The sequence below is a fragment of the Charadrius vociferus genome, unplaced genomic scaffold (genome assembly GCF_000708025.1).
Source record: "Charadrius vociferus isolate BGI_N301 unplaced genomic scaffold, ASM70802v2 scaffold1215, whole genome shotgun sequence".
Classification (NCBI taxonomy): domain Eukaryota; kingdom Metazoa; phylum Chordata; class Aves; order Charadriiformes; family Charadriidae; genus Charadrius; species Charadrius vociferus.
The window spans coordinates 129,603-148,774 of NW_009648537.1; the positions used below are offsets into that span (position 1 = coordinate 129,603).

At 48.3% G+C, this 19,172-nt stretch overlaps 1 protein-coding gene across 1 annotated transcript in view; it reads right to left on the minus strand.

Annotated features, from left to right (window-relative positions):
* PPP6R2 (protein phosphatase 6, regulatory subunit 2) overlaps positions 1–19,172 on the minus strand; it is a 78,711-nt gene that overhangs the window by 14,372 nt on the left and 45,167 nt on the right. Inside the window, exons 7-18 of the mRNA XM_009885859.1 lie at positions 18,649–18,762; positions 17,326–17,452; positions 16,675–16,827; positions 15,755–15,958; positions 15,019–15,083; positions 10,694–10,809; positions 8,320–8,405; positions 7,896–7,976; positions 5,870–5,967; positions 3,259–3,316; positions 1,721–1,848; positions 607–782 (exon numbers count right to left, since the gene is read on the minus strand). Coding sequence (XP_009884161.1) covers positions 607–782; positions 1,721–1,848; positions 3,259–3,316; positions 5,870–5,967; positions 7,896–7,976; positions 8,320–8,405; positions 10,694–10,809; positions 15,019–15,083; positions 15,755–15,958; positions 16,675–16,827; positions 17,326–17,452; positions 18,649–18,762 — 1,406 coding nt within the window. The remainder of the gene's footprint in view (positions 1–606; positions 783–1,720; positions 1,849–3,258; positions 3,317–5,869; positions 5,968–7,895; positions 7,977–8,319; positions 8,406–10,693; positions 10,810–15,018; positions 15,084–15,754; positions 15,959–16,674; positions 16,828–17,325; positions 17,453–18,648; positions 18,763–19,172) is intronic.

The following is a 19,172-nucleotide window of genomic DNA, read 5'->3' on the forward strand; positions in this document are numbered from 1 at the left end:
GAAGAAACGTTTTAAAACTGAGAATGTTTGCATCGACCGAGAAACGACTGTTTGGGAAAACGCTTTATTCCAGTTGACTGAATTTGTTCTGCTGACAACGCTGTGTGTCTCACAAACTTACACAGCGCTATTTGCATTGCGATCTGGGAAAACCCTGTCCCTCTACAGTCCTCCTCCGGGCAGCGCACAACGGCTTTGCAACACGTAAACTAAAACCAGGAGGGTAACTGGGCGGAAAAGACAGACACAGGGAGTGTGGAGATACTTGGCAAGGGTCTGCATAAAACTCTTACAATAAAGGAGTTCATGTCATAATCCTCCACTAATATTTTGTTCATTAGCGTTTCTATCAAAAGAGCGAGTATTGCCATTGTACTTGGCTGCCTCAGCGTAACCGAAGCATCCCACTGCTATTCGGGAGAAGCTGCTGGGGCTCAATCTCACTAATATTTCAGAGGGAAAAAGCACAGACTGAAATTCACACTCCTCATGTGCACAGGGCAGTTACGGAACAGCCCCAGAATCCCGGCCACGTGCGAGCTGCTACTCTGCGGAGACGTTACAGATCTCATTTCGAACGGGACAGTGCTCTGGTAAACTCCTTACCTTCAGAGGAGTCAGAGTCTTTCTGCTCAGAAGTATTATTCTTGTTGTTGTTCGCTGAGGAAGGAGGCGGCTGCTGTTCTGTTTCCTCCTCCTCTTCGGAGTCCACACTGCCGTCATGATCTCCGTTCTCAAGATCACTTTTTGACGAACTCTCTGAGGTCTGAGACGCTCCAAATCTAAATGGCGGAACTCAGAATTAGAAAACCCCTTAGAGCAGTCAGCTCAGCCCTCACCCGCCTCCTCCCCGCCCCGGGGAGAGCGCAGGAACGCCGCAGTGCCCGAGCGATGCTGACGCCTCCACGGGGCTGTTTTCCCCCAGCAGAGAGAAAGCTCGGGCAGGCGACAGCGGGCACTCCTCCAGCGGCTTCCACCGAGGTCCCCGAGCGCTTCCCGTGTCAGAAGGCATCTGCAGAATTGCAGTGGGCAATTCGTCGCAGTGACATATTCGGGGCCGGCGATTTGATGAGAGCAGACAAACAGCAGCAACGGAGGGGAACGCTCGTGTGGTACCAATTCTGCCTACGAGCAAGACAGCCAGTTTACTGACGTGGGCAAAGGCAGATGAAGGTCTTGGCCGTTTTCCCTGGCTCATTTGAGCGTACTTCCAGACTTAAAATTAGAGAAGTAACCTTATTTAATAACTGGCTATAGCAAAGGGATGACAAATCGTAAACGCTCTGCAATGCCAGAGCTGCGCCACGGGAGGTCACTCATTCTCAGGCAAAACATTATGTTTCCTCTTTGACATTTTGAAAAAGAATATTCTATGTACCACCCTCAGTCTTACAATTCTTTCAACCTCCTCCTCTCCAAATATGAGGAAAGGAGTAACTTCTAAGTATTTCAAACTAAGGACGGGTTTTTTTTAATATCTTTGATAACAGACTCAGGAATTAGGCGTTTCCATCATTACTGCATTCCTTCAAACTGTGTCTTTGTTTCGCATTCAGGAGAAACCCTCACCTTTTTGCAAAGTGTGACATGTAAAGCGCACTGGTTTATGCCAGAAAAAGGCCTCACAGCACATAAATAACAAACACTAAAATGTACAGTTTCACGGCATTTAGGAAAGGAACAAAAAAAAACCACCTTCGATCTTTTGTTTTCACCTTACCGTGTTCTTGATTTCACTTGGGTTGCATAGGTTATCTCCTTCTCTTCCCAGATATCTTCTTCCTCCTCGTTATCATCAAATTGTTGGATCCGTTCGTTGCAGCAGGCTTCGAAGAGGGAAGCGTTGGGCTAAAATAATATTAAAAAGAAATCAAATTCCATTCATTCTTAGGAGACAGACACAAGAACTTCAGTGATGATGAAGTTCATAGAACAGCATTTGTACACAACTAATTCCATGAGGGTGTTGGCATTTATCTCACTTTCCATCCCCGGTTGGGCAATGAGCAGTGTGCAGCTGCGGAAGAGCAGTAACGGCACAGTCTGCTCAGCAGCAGTGACCCCGTGGCAGATCGAGAAAGAAACCCAACACGATCTCAGCCTACACTGCTTCCGAAACAGCACAACTCCCGCGGGCTCCGTACCCCGCACAGGGACATCAGGTCGCCGCAGAAGAGGGCTGGAAACAATTCCCTTTGGAACACATCGCAAACTGCCCAGCGTGGAGCTGAGGGCAAAGCGATGCCGCGGGTGCAACCTGTCCCGCTCGGGCTGACGACCCGCTGCGTCCTCCTCGAGCGCTGCAGGGAGCTCCCGGGCAAAGACGCCGACGCTTCACTCCCGTGCACCCAACCAGAACCTCCTCCGCTCTGGAAACGGCAGTTTTCAGACAGCGGTGAAGTGAGCCGTCCCTGTGAGTACGCCACGATCTGCCTACGTGAGCCTTCTGGCACCGCTCAGTTAAAAGATTTGACTACGCGGTCATTTCCAGATGGTGCAGAGCCCAAACCAACCGCTGTATGAGAATTCCATCACACACAAGAACTGTCTACTCGGGGAAAAAACCAGAAGTGAAACTAAGCATATAAACTGCTCCGGGTGGCGGCAGGCTTGGCTGGCAGACTCAGAAAGAAAACAAATTTTCTGTATCTGCAGAGCACAGCCTAGAGCAGCCAGAAGAGAGACAAAAATACTCTTCATAGTTCTGTTTAAGTGAAAAATAAAGTATATTAAAACTAAGGAAACCTAAGTCTTAGTAGTGACTAAAACAAGCTTCGGTTAGGAGATGAGCTTGGAACCCCCTCTGTGAAGCCACCGTCCAGCTTCAACGAGCACTGACGTAGGTCAGCAAAACAGAAAAGGCAAGACACAGCATGGCAGTGTTTAGACCCATAAGGAACCCACTCCTCTCCGTGTCCCTTTCCCCTTGTCTGTGTATGGAAAGATGATCAAAGTGAACATAAGGACAAAATAGATTCACAGTGCAGAGAGGGAGAGAGAGAGATTCCTCCTATATAGAGTGCTGCTTCTGAAGATCCTCAACAATACAGTAAACCGCAGAGGGATTCTCTGAGGGTACGTACATGCCATGTCCCGAGTGCCTTAACTGGACTCAGCTATGAGCCCACTTCCCAGTGTTCATTTACCACGATAACATACCAAACCTTTTTTCTTTCGAAATGGCAACAGCTAATTCAAGCACGAACTATCTTGCCAGAATCTGTCGTATTAAGTTAACACCCCCAAATAGCCACTTACACTGTCATCATCAGCGTCTATATTGAAGTTTATCTCTGCGATCCTGTCAAAGGGAGCACTGCAAAAAGAAGGGAAAGAAGCGTCAGTGATGGCACGGAGGAACGACGCACTTCTGCAGCGCAGCACGAGACCAGAGGATCGCGAACCACAGAGACACTTCATGTGACCACTCAGCGCCTTCCGCGTCTGTTCCCTGAATGGTCACTGTCGCGGTAAGTGCAGTGGTCTCCTCTCTTTGAGATCAACGATTATTTCAGATTTCCGTTCTTAGGTCTGACTCGATACCCGAGTGAACAACCGTGGCCGTTACCGTGTTGTATTTTGAGGCTTCGCGGCACCCGCAGCAATGTCTGGCTGTGGCTATTTCGCAACTCTCACAGCACCCACGGAGCATAAAGGCTACCTTAATTTTTTTGCACCAGGTCTCTCCAGCTGAACCAAATCTTATTGGGAAAAAAAACCCACCCCAATCTCGTATTTAATTAAAAAGAGAAGGAGCTGCGCCCAGCTGCTCTGGGATGCCAGTGCCACGGTCACCCACGGATCAGCCCGGGACAGGGCGCAGCGCGGGGAGCGACTCCTGTGCGATGGGCGCACATCGGACACAGGCAGAAGGGACTGCACGCGCCTGCTTTAACGTGGTCACGGTAACTTCAGGGAATCTTAGCGTACGAGCGGCTCAAAACCCCCGATGCGTTACTAAGGCACGTTTGCTGCCAAAATCATTAAATAACCTCATTTCTGTTTTAGACCTACGAGTGTCCACTGCGAGAACAGCAGAGGGTGCTGCAGGTCAAAAAACGCCAACCCACTAACACAGTTTGGGTGGATGCGGTACTTTTCACCATATCTATGGATCTCTAAGTTTCCACAGTGTTATTTTCTTCTAAAGACAACTGATCAGTTAGTAAAAAATACTGTCATGCACATCACCAGGACATTGAAACATGATTAATACTTCTTAAAATATTCAAATTCCTATTTGCAGCCGTTCTCAACTGCTGGAAAAGAGACGACAGGGAGCAGCATTCTCAGAGTATTCAAGACCAGAACAGTTTTACAGTATATTCTTCTTTTCCAATGACAAACAGAGAAGTCGAGCACACCTCACTTACAGATTTTGTTCAGTTTCCCATTCATTTTCAAAATGGACACCAGCTACCTTCAGCGGCTCCTCACATCAACTCCCTCTTCCCCTCCACCCACACACTCACCTTCAATATTTGCTGCTATCTGATAAGAAGATGAAAGTGTATTTTAGTTTTAAAAAATGCGTAGAACTAAGTAACCCATGTTGAGTTAAACTTGTCTTCTAGTCTGGAACTTCTTGACCTTATTAAAGTTCTGAACCTCTACAATACTCAGAAAATAAAGATGGGAAAGCTGGACTCCAAAGTCTTTCTCCGTGTTAGAAGACGGTTTGCCCAACTATTTGGCAAACACCTTAACGGAGCTCCCAAGACCCCACGGATCTTATGACTCTCTACTTTGATTCATGCTTGAAAGTAACTCTGAAGTGGCCAAACCATTTCCACGTTGTCATTTCATTTAGGGTATTTCATGGAGCCCAGTACTTGCTAAAAATAGGGTCTGAGCAGAACCAGCAACAGAATCCTCAAAAAATGAGATGTGGAGCAGCCGGAGCGACGTGGCACACCCAGAGCTTTCAGGGCTCAAAGCTTCCCGTTTCTGTCCGGGCTGCAGGACAGCAGGATCCTGCGGCTCTCCGCAGAGCAGCCCCAACGCTGCCGGCCTGCGAGCACCAGCCTGGGGACGGTTTGTCCGGCGGGTACCGCCACGGGCCCTCCCTGTCCCCTTGGAGGACAAGTAATTCCTTTGAGACGAACACTGCCACAAGACAGAAGTGGATGGGCAAAATCGGCGAGCAGGAAAGACGCCGGGTGTCCTCCCGGAGCACTCTTCTGTCACGAAATGTGCTCTAAATGGTTACGATTTCCGAACCATTACGGCCAAGTGGGAGAATTACAGTCCCCATAATTTCCTGCGCTAGGATTTGTAAGGTGAGAGGATGAGCTGCAGTTTCAATTAGATTGCGGTAGTTCTATAAAAGCTGAACCACTTCCCAACGCTGAATTCAGTAAGCTGCGTAACATTAAATCCACCTGTATTTGCCTTCTTTGGGCTGTTACTTGCTCCTGCCTTATCTACGTTTCCTTATTCCTACAAGAGAAAATGGCTATTTTTTTCCATGGACTTCATCAGAACACTGTTCTTTCTACTCCTAATTTCAATAAGGACTTAATGCCACCGGAGAGTATCTGTGTAATTGCCTGGAGTTAGCTCTAAAGCTTTGCTTCCTGTGCAATTTAATTTATTCTAGAATACGGCTGGATAATAATTCTGTGTTCCATTAAAAATGTTTCTCTTCAAAATGAAGAAGCACTTTTCCTTGGTTCTACAACTGTCTTTGGAGAGCGGAGGTGGACTCCTATATAAAGAAAACAAGGTCAGCTCTTTTCCAAGCCATCGACGAACCTTCCGTTTGGTTCAAACCAAAGGAGGAACACAGTGAGGTTCACTTTAAAACCTGAACTAGAAGAAGAAAGATTAGTTGCGAAGAGGCTTAAACGCTCAAGTTTTATAAACTTACTTGATATTATCATCCTGATCTGCAAACTCCTCATCGTTAAAGCCAAACTGATCCACAAAGTTGGCTGTCATCTGCTGGATCTGGTACTCGGAGAAGGCCTGAGCAACAGAAGTCCAAAGACATTCAATTAAGCTGCTGAAAGCACATATTCTAAAAAGCGTTCAAATCACAGAAAACTGACAAACTTCGAGACATCACCTACTCCAAACCCCTTTCTCAAAGCGGGATCACAAACCGACTGTTCTCAGACAGACTTCTGCAAGTCCTGGACAGATGCTTCTCTGACCTGCTCTCAACTCCTTCCAAAGAGAGTTCGGAAATTTTCCCAGGAAACCATTTCTTGGCTTCATTATTCTGTTAGAAAGTGGTATCGGGGGGGGCAGTTGTTTTCCCCTGATGCAATTCGGTTTACCTTGCCGCAGCTCAAACCCACCACGGCCCTCAAGAAGGTACTTTTCACTTCCTCTAAATCCCTCTTCCCCGCAGGACGAGGCACAGTCTCCACATAATCTTGTCTTCTCTTGACCGAGCGGACCAAATTCTTCCAACTTGTCTTCCCGTACCACGTTCTACGCCTCTGACCATTCTCATTGCTATCCTCCAGGTCACCTTCTGCCAACACAAGTCACTTTTGAAGTTCACAGCCTCCAACTGGGCATTCACCGAGGAGAACGGGAAGACCTTTGAGACAACACTCCCCCCTCTCGTACGCTTGGTTTCCCGCAGCAGTTGGGCCCTCTGTTTCTCAGCTCGCGCCTCAGCGTAACCGCCCGGATACGCTGTTGGTCACGTTCTCCCCTAGTCATCCGTGCCTCATCCTCTATTTAGGACAAGAACTGCTTCTGCCTCCAAACAGAATCTCACACTTGCTTTTATGCAGTGCGGGTTTTTTTCAGATCGTTTCTCCTATTTGGAGGATAATTCTGGACAGCGGGAGGCAGCCTGCTCCAGCTCTAGCTCAACGAGTCAAACGTGTGTCTCTGCAGCTGCGCTTTGTCGTGATTCTGCTGCGGGTGATCCGAACTACCCGTGTTCCTGCCTGAGGAGCTCTGCAGGCTCCTGTCAATATTCCTATTGATAATTGTCACAATGAAAGATAAAACAATTTTTTTTTTTTTTTTTTTTACAAAGGCACTACATTTCCCCTTTTTAAACGCACTCTCTAAGTATCAGCTGAGGAAAAGAAAGGTATTTGTAATGTTGGAGTAGCCAGTTAGAGGATTTGGACAAAAGAATAACTATGAACTATTTTCAGCTCATTTTTACCCTTGATTAGATTTCAGATTGAGACTGTCTTTTTACTCCCCACAGGCAGCTTCCTACTACACAGGCTGAAACTTGTATGTTCTGCTAATGCTCTTCACGTTCTTAGCACCAAAAAAGGTTGGAAGACCTTGTCTAAATATTTCATCCTGAGAAGCAGCTTCCATACATCTGATGGAGCTTTAGCAGAGTACCTCAGATTTGGAGGACCCCCGAGATCTTTGCTAAATGCAAGCGAACCCTTAATTACCTCCCTCTCTCCCTACATCAGGGCTTTTTACTGCTCTCACGGCTACTGCTCACTGCTCTCCGCCGCTAACACTTTAGTACGGCGCGCTCAGTTTTTAACAGAAGTCTGCAGAGCGCAGAGGAAGCAGAACCCCTCTGTCGGCTCCAGCTCCACCACACGTAGGTGACGCGTGCGCCCTTCTTGGCTGGGAACCACTGCGACTCACCGCAGCTCTACAGCACGGCGACCACCCAGCCCCTCGCGCGGGGAGAACCACGAAAAGAGCACGAAACACCCAGTGCCCCGCAGAAACGTCAGACACATAAGGTACGTGGGACGCGCACGCAGTCTGAGCCAAATTTCTCCCCAGTTGGAGTCTAGAGCACCTAAGTAACTATGCTGGAAAAACACAAAAGAGCTGAACACACAAAGAGTAAAATTTAGGGAGCCGCTCTATCCATCCGGGATGGATTAAGGGTGAGTATCAGAGAAGCAAGCTGCCCAGGAACAGTGAGGAGCACGGTGCCGACTCACCTGCTGGAGGGAAAGTTCATTGGGAAAAGCACTCTCAATGTCTTCATCCTCACTGGAAGAGTGCAGATGGTGAGTGCTCACCTGAAAAAAGGAAAAAAAAAAAAAGCACAAGTGAAAGCTAAGAAAGCTCAAACACTTCCGTTCCACACATATAATCAAAGACCAAACTCCTCAGAAGGCAGAAACTGTCCCAATGAACAACACAGAAACGTGGACTAGAGTTTACCAACGCGTATCAGAGCTGCTGCTGCCTGAAGAACTGTTATGGAATAAGTTTTCTACACACACTCTGCCCTTCTAAGCCTACTTCATAAAAACAAGCAAAAGAAAAAAACCAACTCAGCGATATCTCTTTTTCTTTAGTTAAAGAAAGCCCAGAAGATAGAAGGCCCATCCGAAATGTGCACAATATCACTGTTCTCACCAAATCCACTGTATTCCTCCTGTTCGTTTCCGTCAGCGTCTCTTCTACAAAACTCTCCCATCTCCCTCTGCAATCTTCAGGCAGCTCTGTAACACAAAGGTCACCACAAGGATCACCACAACGCACCAGAAGGACCAAGGCCAGTCACTTAGCCCCACTGGTTACCTGGAGGTTTCTGGGCAGACACACACACCCGCACATGAGCTAAGTAATGCGTGTGTAATGCAAAGCGAATTACGTTTTACTCCTGATTTTCTAAAAATGGCAAATTCTGCAGAGAAAGGAACATCTTTTATTAGGCCAACCAGTAAGGCGTTACTGGTCTCAACAACCCCACCTCGCTTGTGGAGTTACAGTGGGCTAAAGACACAAAACTCCTACAACTTTCCGAAAACCAGTGCACATGTGACGGGTTCTACCTTTTTCTTCCTTTTCCTTCCTGGTGATCGTGGTGGGTTGACCCCAGCCAGCAACGGCGCACCCACCCAGCCGCTCGCTCAGGCCACCCACGGCAGGATGGGGGAAGGGACTGGGAGACCATAAGGGGTTAGGGGCTGACCTGCGGGAGAGCGGCTCTGAGAAAGAGACCTGGGAGTCCAAGTTGCCCATGAGCCAGCACTGTGCCCTGGCGGCCAAGAAGGCTGACGGCATCCTGGGGGCCATCAAGAAGAGTGTGGCCAGCAGGTGGAGGGAGGTCATCCTCCCCCTCTGCTCTGCCACATCTGGAGCACTGTGTCCAGTTCTGGGCTCCCCGGGGTCAAGAGAGACAGGGAACTGCTGGAGAGCGTCCAGCGGAGGCTATGAAGATGCTGAGGGACTGGAGCTCTCTGCTAAAGGGCGGTTGAGAGCCCCGGGGCTGCTCAGCCCGGGAAAGAGAAGGCCGAGAGGGGATCTCCTCAATGCTGATCAATATCTCAGGGGCGGGTGGCAAGAGGACTCTCTGCAGTGGTGCCCAGTGACAGGACAAGAGGGACCGGGCACAAACGTGACCATCGGCAGTTCCATCTCCACCTGAGGAGGGACCTCTCTGCCGTGAGGGCGGCAGAGCAGTGGCAGAGGCTGCCCAGAGAGGTGGGGGAGTCTCCCCCTCTGGAGCCATCCCAAACCCGCCTGGACGCCGTCCTGTGCCACTGCTGGAGGTGCCCCTGCTCTGGTGGGGGGTGGCACTGGGGGAGCTCCAGAGGGCCCTTCCAGCCCCCACCAGTCTGGGATTCTATGAAAAGTGAGAAAAACTCATGGGTTGAGATAAAGAAGGTTTAATAAGTAGAGAAAAGGGGAAAAAAAAAACACCCCAAACCAAGCGATGCAAAGGCGCTCGCTCCACACATCCCACCAGCGGACTGATGCTCAGCCAGTGTCCGAGCAGGAGTTACCTCGGAAAGACTGTGCCCCAGTTCCCGCTGTGGAGAACACGGCACGGACCAGCCCTTCAGTCAGCCCAGGGCAGGGGTCCGGCGGTGGCCCCTCGCAGCCCCTCGTCCGTGCCCGGCTGCCCCCCGGGGTGGGGACAGAGCGGGTGAAAGGGAAAGTGTGGGCGCTGGGGGAAGCACTGCTCAGCAAGAGCCAACGCACTGGTGTGCTACCAACACCCCCTGAGTCACAAATCCGAAACGCGGCACCACACGGCTGCCGTGAAGAAAGTTATCTTCATCCCAGGCAGACCCAGTCCAGTAAAACAACAGCGGGAAATAACCCTAACTTGGGAAACTTTCAGTCTTTACTAAAATATTTATGACTTCTCAATTTTCACGTGGAGATGACAACACCCCAAGTCACTCTATTACCATTTCATATGTTCGTCAGGTGCCAAAAATGGAACCTCAGGCCGTGTTTGTGCTCATTGTTTCCCTTAAGAGATGCAGATGGAAAATCTTATCTCCTCTCACGCAAAAACATCAGACACAAGTAGTTCGCAAAGTCAAGTCTGACGAAGACCCGATGGACAAAGCCCGGCAACGCGAGCGTCTCCGTGGGGCCTCCGGGGTCATTCCCTCCGGGGTCTCTCCTCTCCGGACGGGTGTGAGCATAAGGAAGTGGAGGAACCCCACGTGTGAACACCGTCCCACAATGCTGTAAATAAGCGCTATAAACATACACATTAACCCGGATGAAAAGAAGCATTTTTTGGCACAAAACGGATACCTTCAGCCGCCGGCTGCAAAAACAAAGTTCCAACAATTTCAGTGCAATTGTATGAAAACAAGGAACACCCAAATTTGTCCTGGACTTTTTTTTTTTTTTTAAGTTATGGGAAATATTTAACTAGAAGTCCTTTTCATTATCAAAGGAACTAGAAAAGTCTTCCCAAAAGGCCTGCGAGCAGTTACTTAATCAAGAAAAAAAAAAAAAAAGGAACGGAGAAAGTAGGACATACCTTTAATGAACTCACTAATTTGAGTCTGCATGGGGCCCTTCTCCATGTTCTGTACCACAGCGTTGGCTATCCGGGTGAGGTGGCCCATGTTCCCTCGCCTCATTCCGCCTTCTGCCCTGCAAAGAGAAAACGGCCAGTAGCCAACGCAGCCGGGCACCAGGAACCCCGGGGTGGCTGCGGCGAGCGCGACGCGCCAGAGCTGCGCGCTGCTGCAGCACGGTGCCGCGGGGACCCCGGCCCCACGCAGGGTCAGGACGGGCGGCGCAGCGCCGAACCAGCGGGAACGCTCTCTGCTCGCGCAGGCAGCGCGCGGGGGCAGATTACCCGGACCGAACGAACCTTTCTGCATTTCTGCATGGATCGAGAGGGGAGAGATCACTCGTCCAGTTTGAACGCACCAGATAAAATTTAAGCCAGTTGCAATGAGAAAAGTTAATCGCGTACGCTGGAACAGCAGTGCAGAAATAATCAATCTGGTTATAATTTCCACTAAAGAAAACTCTCAGCAATAAGAATCTAAATCACTGCTACTGAAGAAGCTTTAGAGTTTTATACGCAATTGAAGTATTAAGCAGATGAACTCAAGAGAACAAAAGACACTGATCTACAACCGTGAGATTTCCCCCTTACAAAACAAAGCACAAGCAGCTAACGCTGAGTCCAACAGTCTCTAAAGTCACTTTTCTTTGACTCTGCATCGGTTCTGCCTCACTGGACAGCAAAGCAGCAATCTCAAAACCAGGGGACAAAGCACCTGAAATAATTCTGCTTTCCACAGCATCCAGAGGAGAACTGATGGGATTTGGGAAGACAAACTACAACCCTGGTGGCACATTCCTGGTAAGACAGTTCACAGGACAACACTTAGAAACAGCATTTCTGCCTTTGAACTGGCAGGTACTGGAAAGAAGCCCAAAGCTCCTCCACACAACGCTATTGTTCACTGTAACATCCCGCACATTAACGTATCCCACATCATGAAGTCAAATTCAGAAGTTCTGATTCCTTGACGCAGCCCAAGGAGCGGGCCAGGGTGCCTCCAGCCACCACGAATGGAACTGGTGGGTCAGAACGAAACGAAACAAAAATAACCCCTTTACAAACGGGGCGACAAGAAGTCTCCACCTCTTTTTACTGAGTCTCCAGCTGTAAAACAAAGGTTTCTCTCCGAGATGCTAACAGAGCCAACGCGTAATAAGGAATTTCATGTTTTCTTGGGAGGGAGGAAGACACCGAACACATGAGAGTTAATTTGGAGCTGGTATGCAGAGCTCGTGCCGGTTCCTCCCCACCCTCACTTGGGGGCTTTGGTGCAGCACCCCAAGGCGATGGGGCGAAGGCAGCAAAGCCGTCGGGCAGTACCAGCTCTCCCCATCACGGGCAGTTACAGCTACAGTTTACAGCTTTTTTTTTAGCCTCCCCCTCCCTCCGAAAAGTGTAATCATCACCTCCTGAATCTCGAAAAAGGTCAAGTTTATGCTGAAATTATACACTAGGCTTTCCCCTAATGTTGGAGCTGAACAGATGCACACGAGGAGGCTGGATGGTTTGGGAAAAAACCTGCCTTGCCCCTCCACACGTTCCTTTTCCAAAAAAACAAGAGCGCAAAGCCAGTACGAACTGTACCTGTACACGTCCCGTAACATGGACAGCGCTCTAACCCCAAACTCGGGGTTCGGAACTATTGAAATGAAACGAGCACCCGGAACCGAGTTCCCAGGGCTGAGCTGCAGCCTCCTGCACACAGGCTCACGGCAGCTTCTGTCGCACCCCAACCCTCCAGGAGAGCAGAGGACCCAGCCCGGCCCCACGGCACGGCCGGGAGCACAGTGCTGCGAGCCCAGAGCCCCCCCGACCCCCCCCCCTGGGCAGCCGGGTCCCCCCAGCCCTGCCGAGAGCTGCGCCCGCCCCCCGGAGGACAAAACCCAGGGGCAGAGGGGGCGAAGGGACGCAGCACTGTCCTGCTGCTCTCTATAAAAACGCATCTCGTCCAGCACACTGGCAAAGCTCAGCTTTCTCAAAAATGTAAAGAGTTCGGGGAGAAAAGCAGCGTACGGTGATGTTGTACCTGTTGTCCTGGTTTGAGGTAAACCAGAACCAACTGTGGTCAGTAACTTCGCTTCTTAGCTGGGCCTCTCTGACTACTGAAGTTAACAGCACATTGTGCAGACACTGTTCACTCTCTCGGGGTGATCAGACCTGTGTTTATAGCTGATGCCCAGGCGCGGTGTGCAGAGAGGACCTTGATTATACTTACTGCTATAACCCCCAAGGGCAACCAACTTGGTTATTTGCCCCGTTGGAGGGTCGGAAGCGGAAAAGCGCAGTGGGGTCCCACCTGCGGGGAGGAGCGGACAGGACAGGTGACCCCAAACTGACCAACGAGGGTATTCCATCCCATCTGCCTCATGCTCAGTGTAAAGGCTGAGGGATCGAAGGGTCGGCTCTCTCTCTTCCTGCAATGGCCGACGTCTGAGGAGGACTCAGTTCGTCTGCCTGCGATCCCGATCCTGAATGCAGATCCGGAATCCAGTTCCCGTCCATCACTGAGTCAGCCTGGGACTGCCCCAGTGCCAGCCGGTGTCGTGGTTGTCATCTCGGGAGCTTGATACGGTTTTGTATAGATTTCATTATTTCTTTTTTATTTTACTATTGATATTTCATTAAAGTAGTTTAGTTCCTTCTAAACTCCTAAGTCTCTTTTTCCTCCTCTGCCCCTCTCTCTGAAGAGGGGTAGAGGAGAGCATCTGTCGGTCCCATCTGGGGTCCCCCAGGTCCCCAGTAGCAGATTTGCCCTAAACCACGACACCTGTCTTCTTCAGCTGTAGGCGCTGGGAGAACCAACACCAGACTTCTTCTGAGCCCAGCAGTCTGTAACGCGCTGCTGGAACGCAGCCAGCGAACAGGCAAAATTAACTCCTGTTTCAACACTTTTCAATACTTTTTATCAATTGTGCCACAATTGGCGGTTACTACGTTTACACGAACAGGAAGGCAAAGGAAGATGTGCTACAGTAAACCCTTGTTTCCTACAAACTCAGGTCGCTGACCAGACTTACATTATTTTAAATTCTAATCACCTGGGCAGATCAAATGGAGTGCAGTGAAAGAATGATGTGGGTTACCTGGAAGTTAAATTCTAGTAGTTACAAAGCCCTTTATCAAGAACATATGGAGTAACTAAAACTAAGAGAACCCATGGGGAAATCCCACGACCCGACAGGAAAATATATTACAGCCACTCTTGCTGATGATCTTCAAGAAGTAACTCCCAAGCTCCGAGTTTGGCATCTCTGACCCTGGGGCTCCTGGTGCTTGACTCCTCCCAGAGCGCATACAATAATCTTCAAATAAACTCAAACTTCTGAACGCACGCCGTCTGAGATACCCCTCTGCTAACCCAGCATTTTTTCTTGCCATTAAAATTCTTTCCAATGTGGTGACTGGAACTGTTTGGCATGAAATATGTATGAGCTCCAGTTCCTATCTAATTTAATTAGGAAAACTCTTAAGCAGCAACCACAGATATTTCTGTTACCTACAAAACTGTGCACAGCGATAGCTCTGCAATGAAACCACCAGCAAAATTCGTTATCGACAGCCCAAAGGGTTGCAAGAGGGAAAAAAAACGAAACCAAAAAAAGAGCCCAACCAAACCAAACCAACAACAAAAAAAATCAAACCAAAACCCAACCTACCAATTATGGCCTGAAAGGACTCCTGAAATAATCACAGTGGGATTACAAAGCACTCCGAAGCCATAAAGAGCTCAAAATAGTGAGGGAGGACCAAAACATTCAGATGGACAAAGAAACAGAAGCCTAGATAATATTTTCGCTTTAGTATGTTTCAGGTTTTTTAAATTATTTAGTTCCTATAATCATTGCAATCAGCACAAAATCCAAGTGGTTTATAAATTTACAATATGAAATGTGGGGCAAATGTGGGGCAAAAACTCTTGCCCACCTCGGTTTCCATACAGCTGCTCACCCTAGGGAGAACACAATTATACATTTTTTAAAAAAAAAGTTAATATTGTATGTAATGAATACGCTATGTAATTTCCTGTGAAAGCAAGAAGTGCTGTATTTGGGTCGAGATGTTATAAGCATTTAAAAAAAAATCATGCTTTCAGATTACAGGCCTATTTGGTGAATTTGCTTTTTAACATGAAGATAATCCTAATTCCAAGTGACAATCGAAATCCAAACCATTTCAGACACCGTTAAACTGTAAATTTTGCAAATAATTGAAAGAACATTTCAAGGCAATATTCTAAATCTGCGTCCCCAGACCAAGCGCCTCCGGAACCCCAAATCCCTTACTGGATTTTGTCATTGGCTTCCCAGGCATCCAGTATCCTCTGCACCAGGCAGCACTTCTGGAACAGCTACAGGGGAAAAAAGAGACAGAAAGAACATTTCACAAGTTTGCCAAAGTACGACCCGTGCCTTAGGAAGCCTGTGCTGGACGAGAGTCACTTCTGTGCGTTCCTTCACTCCTACTGAACAAAAACTTAAAGTCCAGCACTTATCTTTCCCAAGAGCTCAAGTTTCTTCTTTCTCATTTTTTTTTGGTTCCCTCAGAGGATCCAGGGGGAAACAGCAACACCTACAAACGGCCCCAGCCTGCCTCTGGGCTTCAGGGGAGCAGCAACGGCCAACAGCTTACGAACTGTCACTTTGCGACTTTGCATTTACAAGCTGTCATTTTTACAAACACAACAAAACCTTTCCATCAACTGGGCCACGATGCAGAAGCTAGAACGCAGTCGGCTAGCTGCAGTCCACGGTTTATAGGCATCTTTACTAAAAAAAATGAAATAAAAACGGATTCACAAGCCCATCAAAGGAGGTGGGTGGTATCTTTATTTTGTAATTGGACGCTAAAAACAAATTTACAAAAGGGAATACACTTCCAGCCAGAACTGACAGAACCAAGTTATACCTAGGCACTTTCAAACGAGCTCCCCGCTCCTCAACAGCCCGTACACCGTCCTCTTGTTAACGCGTATTCGGGCTCAGTCAGTCTAACATTCTCAGGTGACACAACCAGACTTACGTGAGTAACCATGATGTTCTCCGTATTGTTTTCTGAAGTCTCTGTGTTCTCTGTGGGCACGTTTCCGTTCAGCACCTCTTCTTTGCTCTCCAGCTCATTAGTAGTAGTTTTCCCCTCTTGCACAGAGTGTGAGAGAATAGCTGCTATGGACAACTCCACTTGGAAATGCAAAAAGTTATTCCATGTGTATTTAAAAAATAAGTCCTGGAACAAAATGAGAGACAAAAAAGTTCACTCTAGATACATCTTCCCGTTCTCAACAATCGACTAACATGAGAACAGTGCCCAACTAGCTGTTTAATCAGCAATTCCACTAAAACAAATCTACTCATACGCTGCAGTATCCACTCAGAGCTGACCGTGCTCTGCCGTAACGTATGCTTTCCAACAAACGGAGCACAATGGAAACGCTCTCGTGCACAGCTGGGGCTCACAGCACAGACACACTGAAAAAACAACGTGATCTATTCTGTGGCTGCATTAATCCTAAGAAAAATATCAACTAAATAATTTCTAAGTATAAAAATAGTTTTCTGAAAGACTGCCCAGGTCATATTGGCAGTTTCCAGAACACGTCCCTGTTCTCCGCCAGACAGAAAGACCAGCTCTGAGCGCCCTGAGAGCTCATGCACACGACGCACCCAAGCCTTCCCAAAGACCAGACTATTTTGCGTCCCCACTACTGAACTACTGTAGCAACAAACGCGAAGCATGAGGTTCGGCTCAAAATACCAAGCAACTGCATTACAGAAGCTATTCTGAGGACGGCTGTTCCTACCTTCAGCAGATTAGAAAAATAATCAGACAGCGGCACGCATGAAACAAACTGCCTTGCGCTGCACAGACGACAGGAAAAGCAAAACTGTTCCCAGTGTAAAGTTATTCCCCCTCTCCCCGTTCTGTCCCGCTGTGTTACTCACAAGTAATAAGTTCATGGTACTGAGTCTGCATAGTTCCTGATTAATACTGGGAGTGTTTGTGTGAAGCAGAGCAGCTATTAGACGAGATCCGTGAAGACGAGCGTTCCCCAGTGGCTCCTCCAAGACACCAATTGTCGTTAGGATTGCTGTTTTCTATCAGGGCAACAGAGAACGAGTACTTCAGCAAAGATCGGCATTTCCGTGGGTGCATATGTACGATGATTTGACTAAACGTAACCAGTTCGCTTCATAAATAATCCCCGCAGGTAAACCTAAACCACCCTCCCGCACGGAGGAGAGCGTTGTGCGACCGCTGTGAGACTTGTACTTCCAAAACTGAAGATTAAAATCAAAACATTCACTAACAGAGTTCATTTCTCCTCACCCCCTCCCCACCTTCACACAAACCACCAGTCCCAGCACAGCTCTGCTCTTGGTTTTGCTCAAACACAACGGCGTTCAAAATCCCCGCTGCCGAGTCCCTAAAGCACCCGAATTACAGATTTTAGGAGTGAATTTTTCTTCAAAAGACCTTTGCCTGTTCCAGCACACGGCGCTTTCAGAAAACACCCAGGAAGCCTGTGTAGGACTGGGAAACCCTGAAACGGGGTCAGGAGCCATTTGCTCCCGAGAGAGGCTGAGATGCTTCACCTTGGGAGGGCTGAGCAGCAGCTGGTGGAAATCCTTTAGCCGGGGCTCGATCCCGTGTAAGATGCTGCTATTGACAGTGTAAGACCTTTCAAATCCCTGAGTGTATGAGTCCATCAGTCCTTCCACTCTGCAAAGCAGAAAAGCACAGCAGTTGAGATTTGACAAAATGTTAAAATGGTCTCCAGTCAGGCTGTCCGCGCCGGTCATTTCCTCTTGAAAAATAACTGTGAATATGAAAAATAATACTAATTTCCAGCTACTGACTGTATTTACATAACTGCACTATATTAATGTATCATTCACAAGATGATATTCACGTAGTCAAAACTGCAAATGAGATGAGTGGGAAGACCGAGAATAAGCTGTCTGCAGAGCTGACAAATTACTGAAGTGCCTCCTGCTTTTTAAAACTTCCCAAACATTTGAAAAGCAAATTCCGTCAGCAAGAGTTAACTATAAACATTTGTTTAAAAATGTAACCCTTCCACAGGCGTTCAAAAAGAGGTACATAAATACAGCGACTGATGAAAACCTTGAGCAGGAACGTCGCCGTGCTTGTAACCGTCAAGCAGCGAATCACAACTGTTACTGGCCCCTTCCACGGGCAAAGTCACCCGGGAATAACAAACGCTTTCATTTCAGTGGTGACAGTTCCAGCACGGCAGAGTGGGGCAGGCGGGGACCCCCGAGCCTCCAACTCGTACCTCTGCAGAGGCCCTGGGCACAAGGCACAGCAGATTGAGCATCTCAGCTTTGCGCCTTTAACTCTGCACGCGATTTTCCAGCTAGCGCCTTGTTTGCCCAGTGCCATCATCTCCTGTCCTCCTCTCCAGTACCTCTTCCCAATCTTCCACTGCCTCCTTCGCTCTTCCTCATTTTCTCCTTTTTTAGAAACTGAGATTTTCAGTGTCTCCCTTTCTCCCCAGAACTTTTTTTTTTTTGCCTTTTCTCTCCTCCATCTCCATAAAAAGAAATAAAAGGCGGATGTAATTTTAAAAAACAAAATTAAAACCCTACAGCCACATATATATGCAGACATCATCACACCGATTACGCACGACGTCCCGTTTCCTCCCCCGCTCTGCACGCACGCTGCTGGCAGATCTCCGGCACACGTGCAGGAGAAGCAGCAGAGCCCAGAGGAGAGCCCAGCTGCCGACCGCTGCCACCGCCGTGAGGTGCATCAAAAACCAAACAGCTCTTCTCGCAACTTGTTTCGAGACAGCACTTCACGCTAGGGCAAAACATTCCCTTTTTGGCCTGAGTAAAACGAGACCGGAGTTCCTACACTTGCTCCCGCCAGAGAAGCGAGCGCCACCTTACCCAGAGCGCCTGGTTTCCAGCAACGTCAGAAGAACTTGTGTGCCGTTCACTATGCAATTTTCCGTCTGTTCTCCATCAAACATGTTCTTCAGGAGCTGCTCCACACACTCCTGCCTGTAGAACGACACACACACATTAGCAGTGTAACAATTAGAAGCATTTGGCTGTTGCTTTAATCATGAAATACCCACTTCTGGGTCTTCTGGGAATAAAAAAAAGGCTGCAATTTTTCTCCTCTTTTTTTTTAAAGCAAGAATAAAGACTTTCCTCTCTGAAGTCTCATACGACAACGGTTCTACACCAGGTTTCGGAACTCGCTTACTCATCGCCAAGGCAAGTCCCCGTTACAGACACCCAGACCCCAAACCAAACTGCCGTTCCCTTCGTCAACAGGATACACCTCTTCATTACAAACTGCAAGTCAACCCCAGTGTTAACTCAGCCACGCTAATTCATTAAAGCCAACACGAAGCAGGCGGCTGATGGCCTTGCGTCATCCCTCGGAATCGCAGAAGACAGACAAC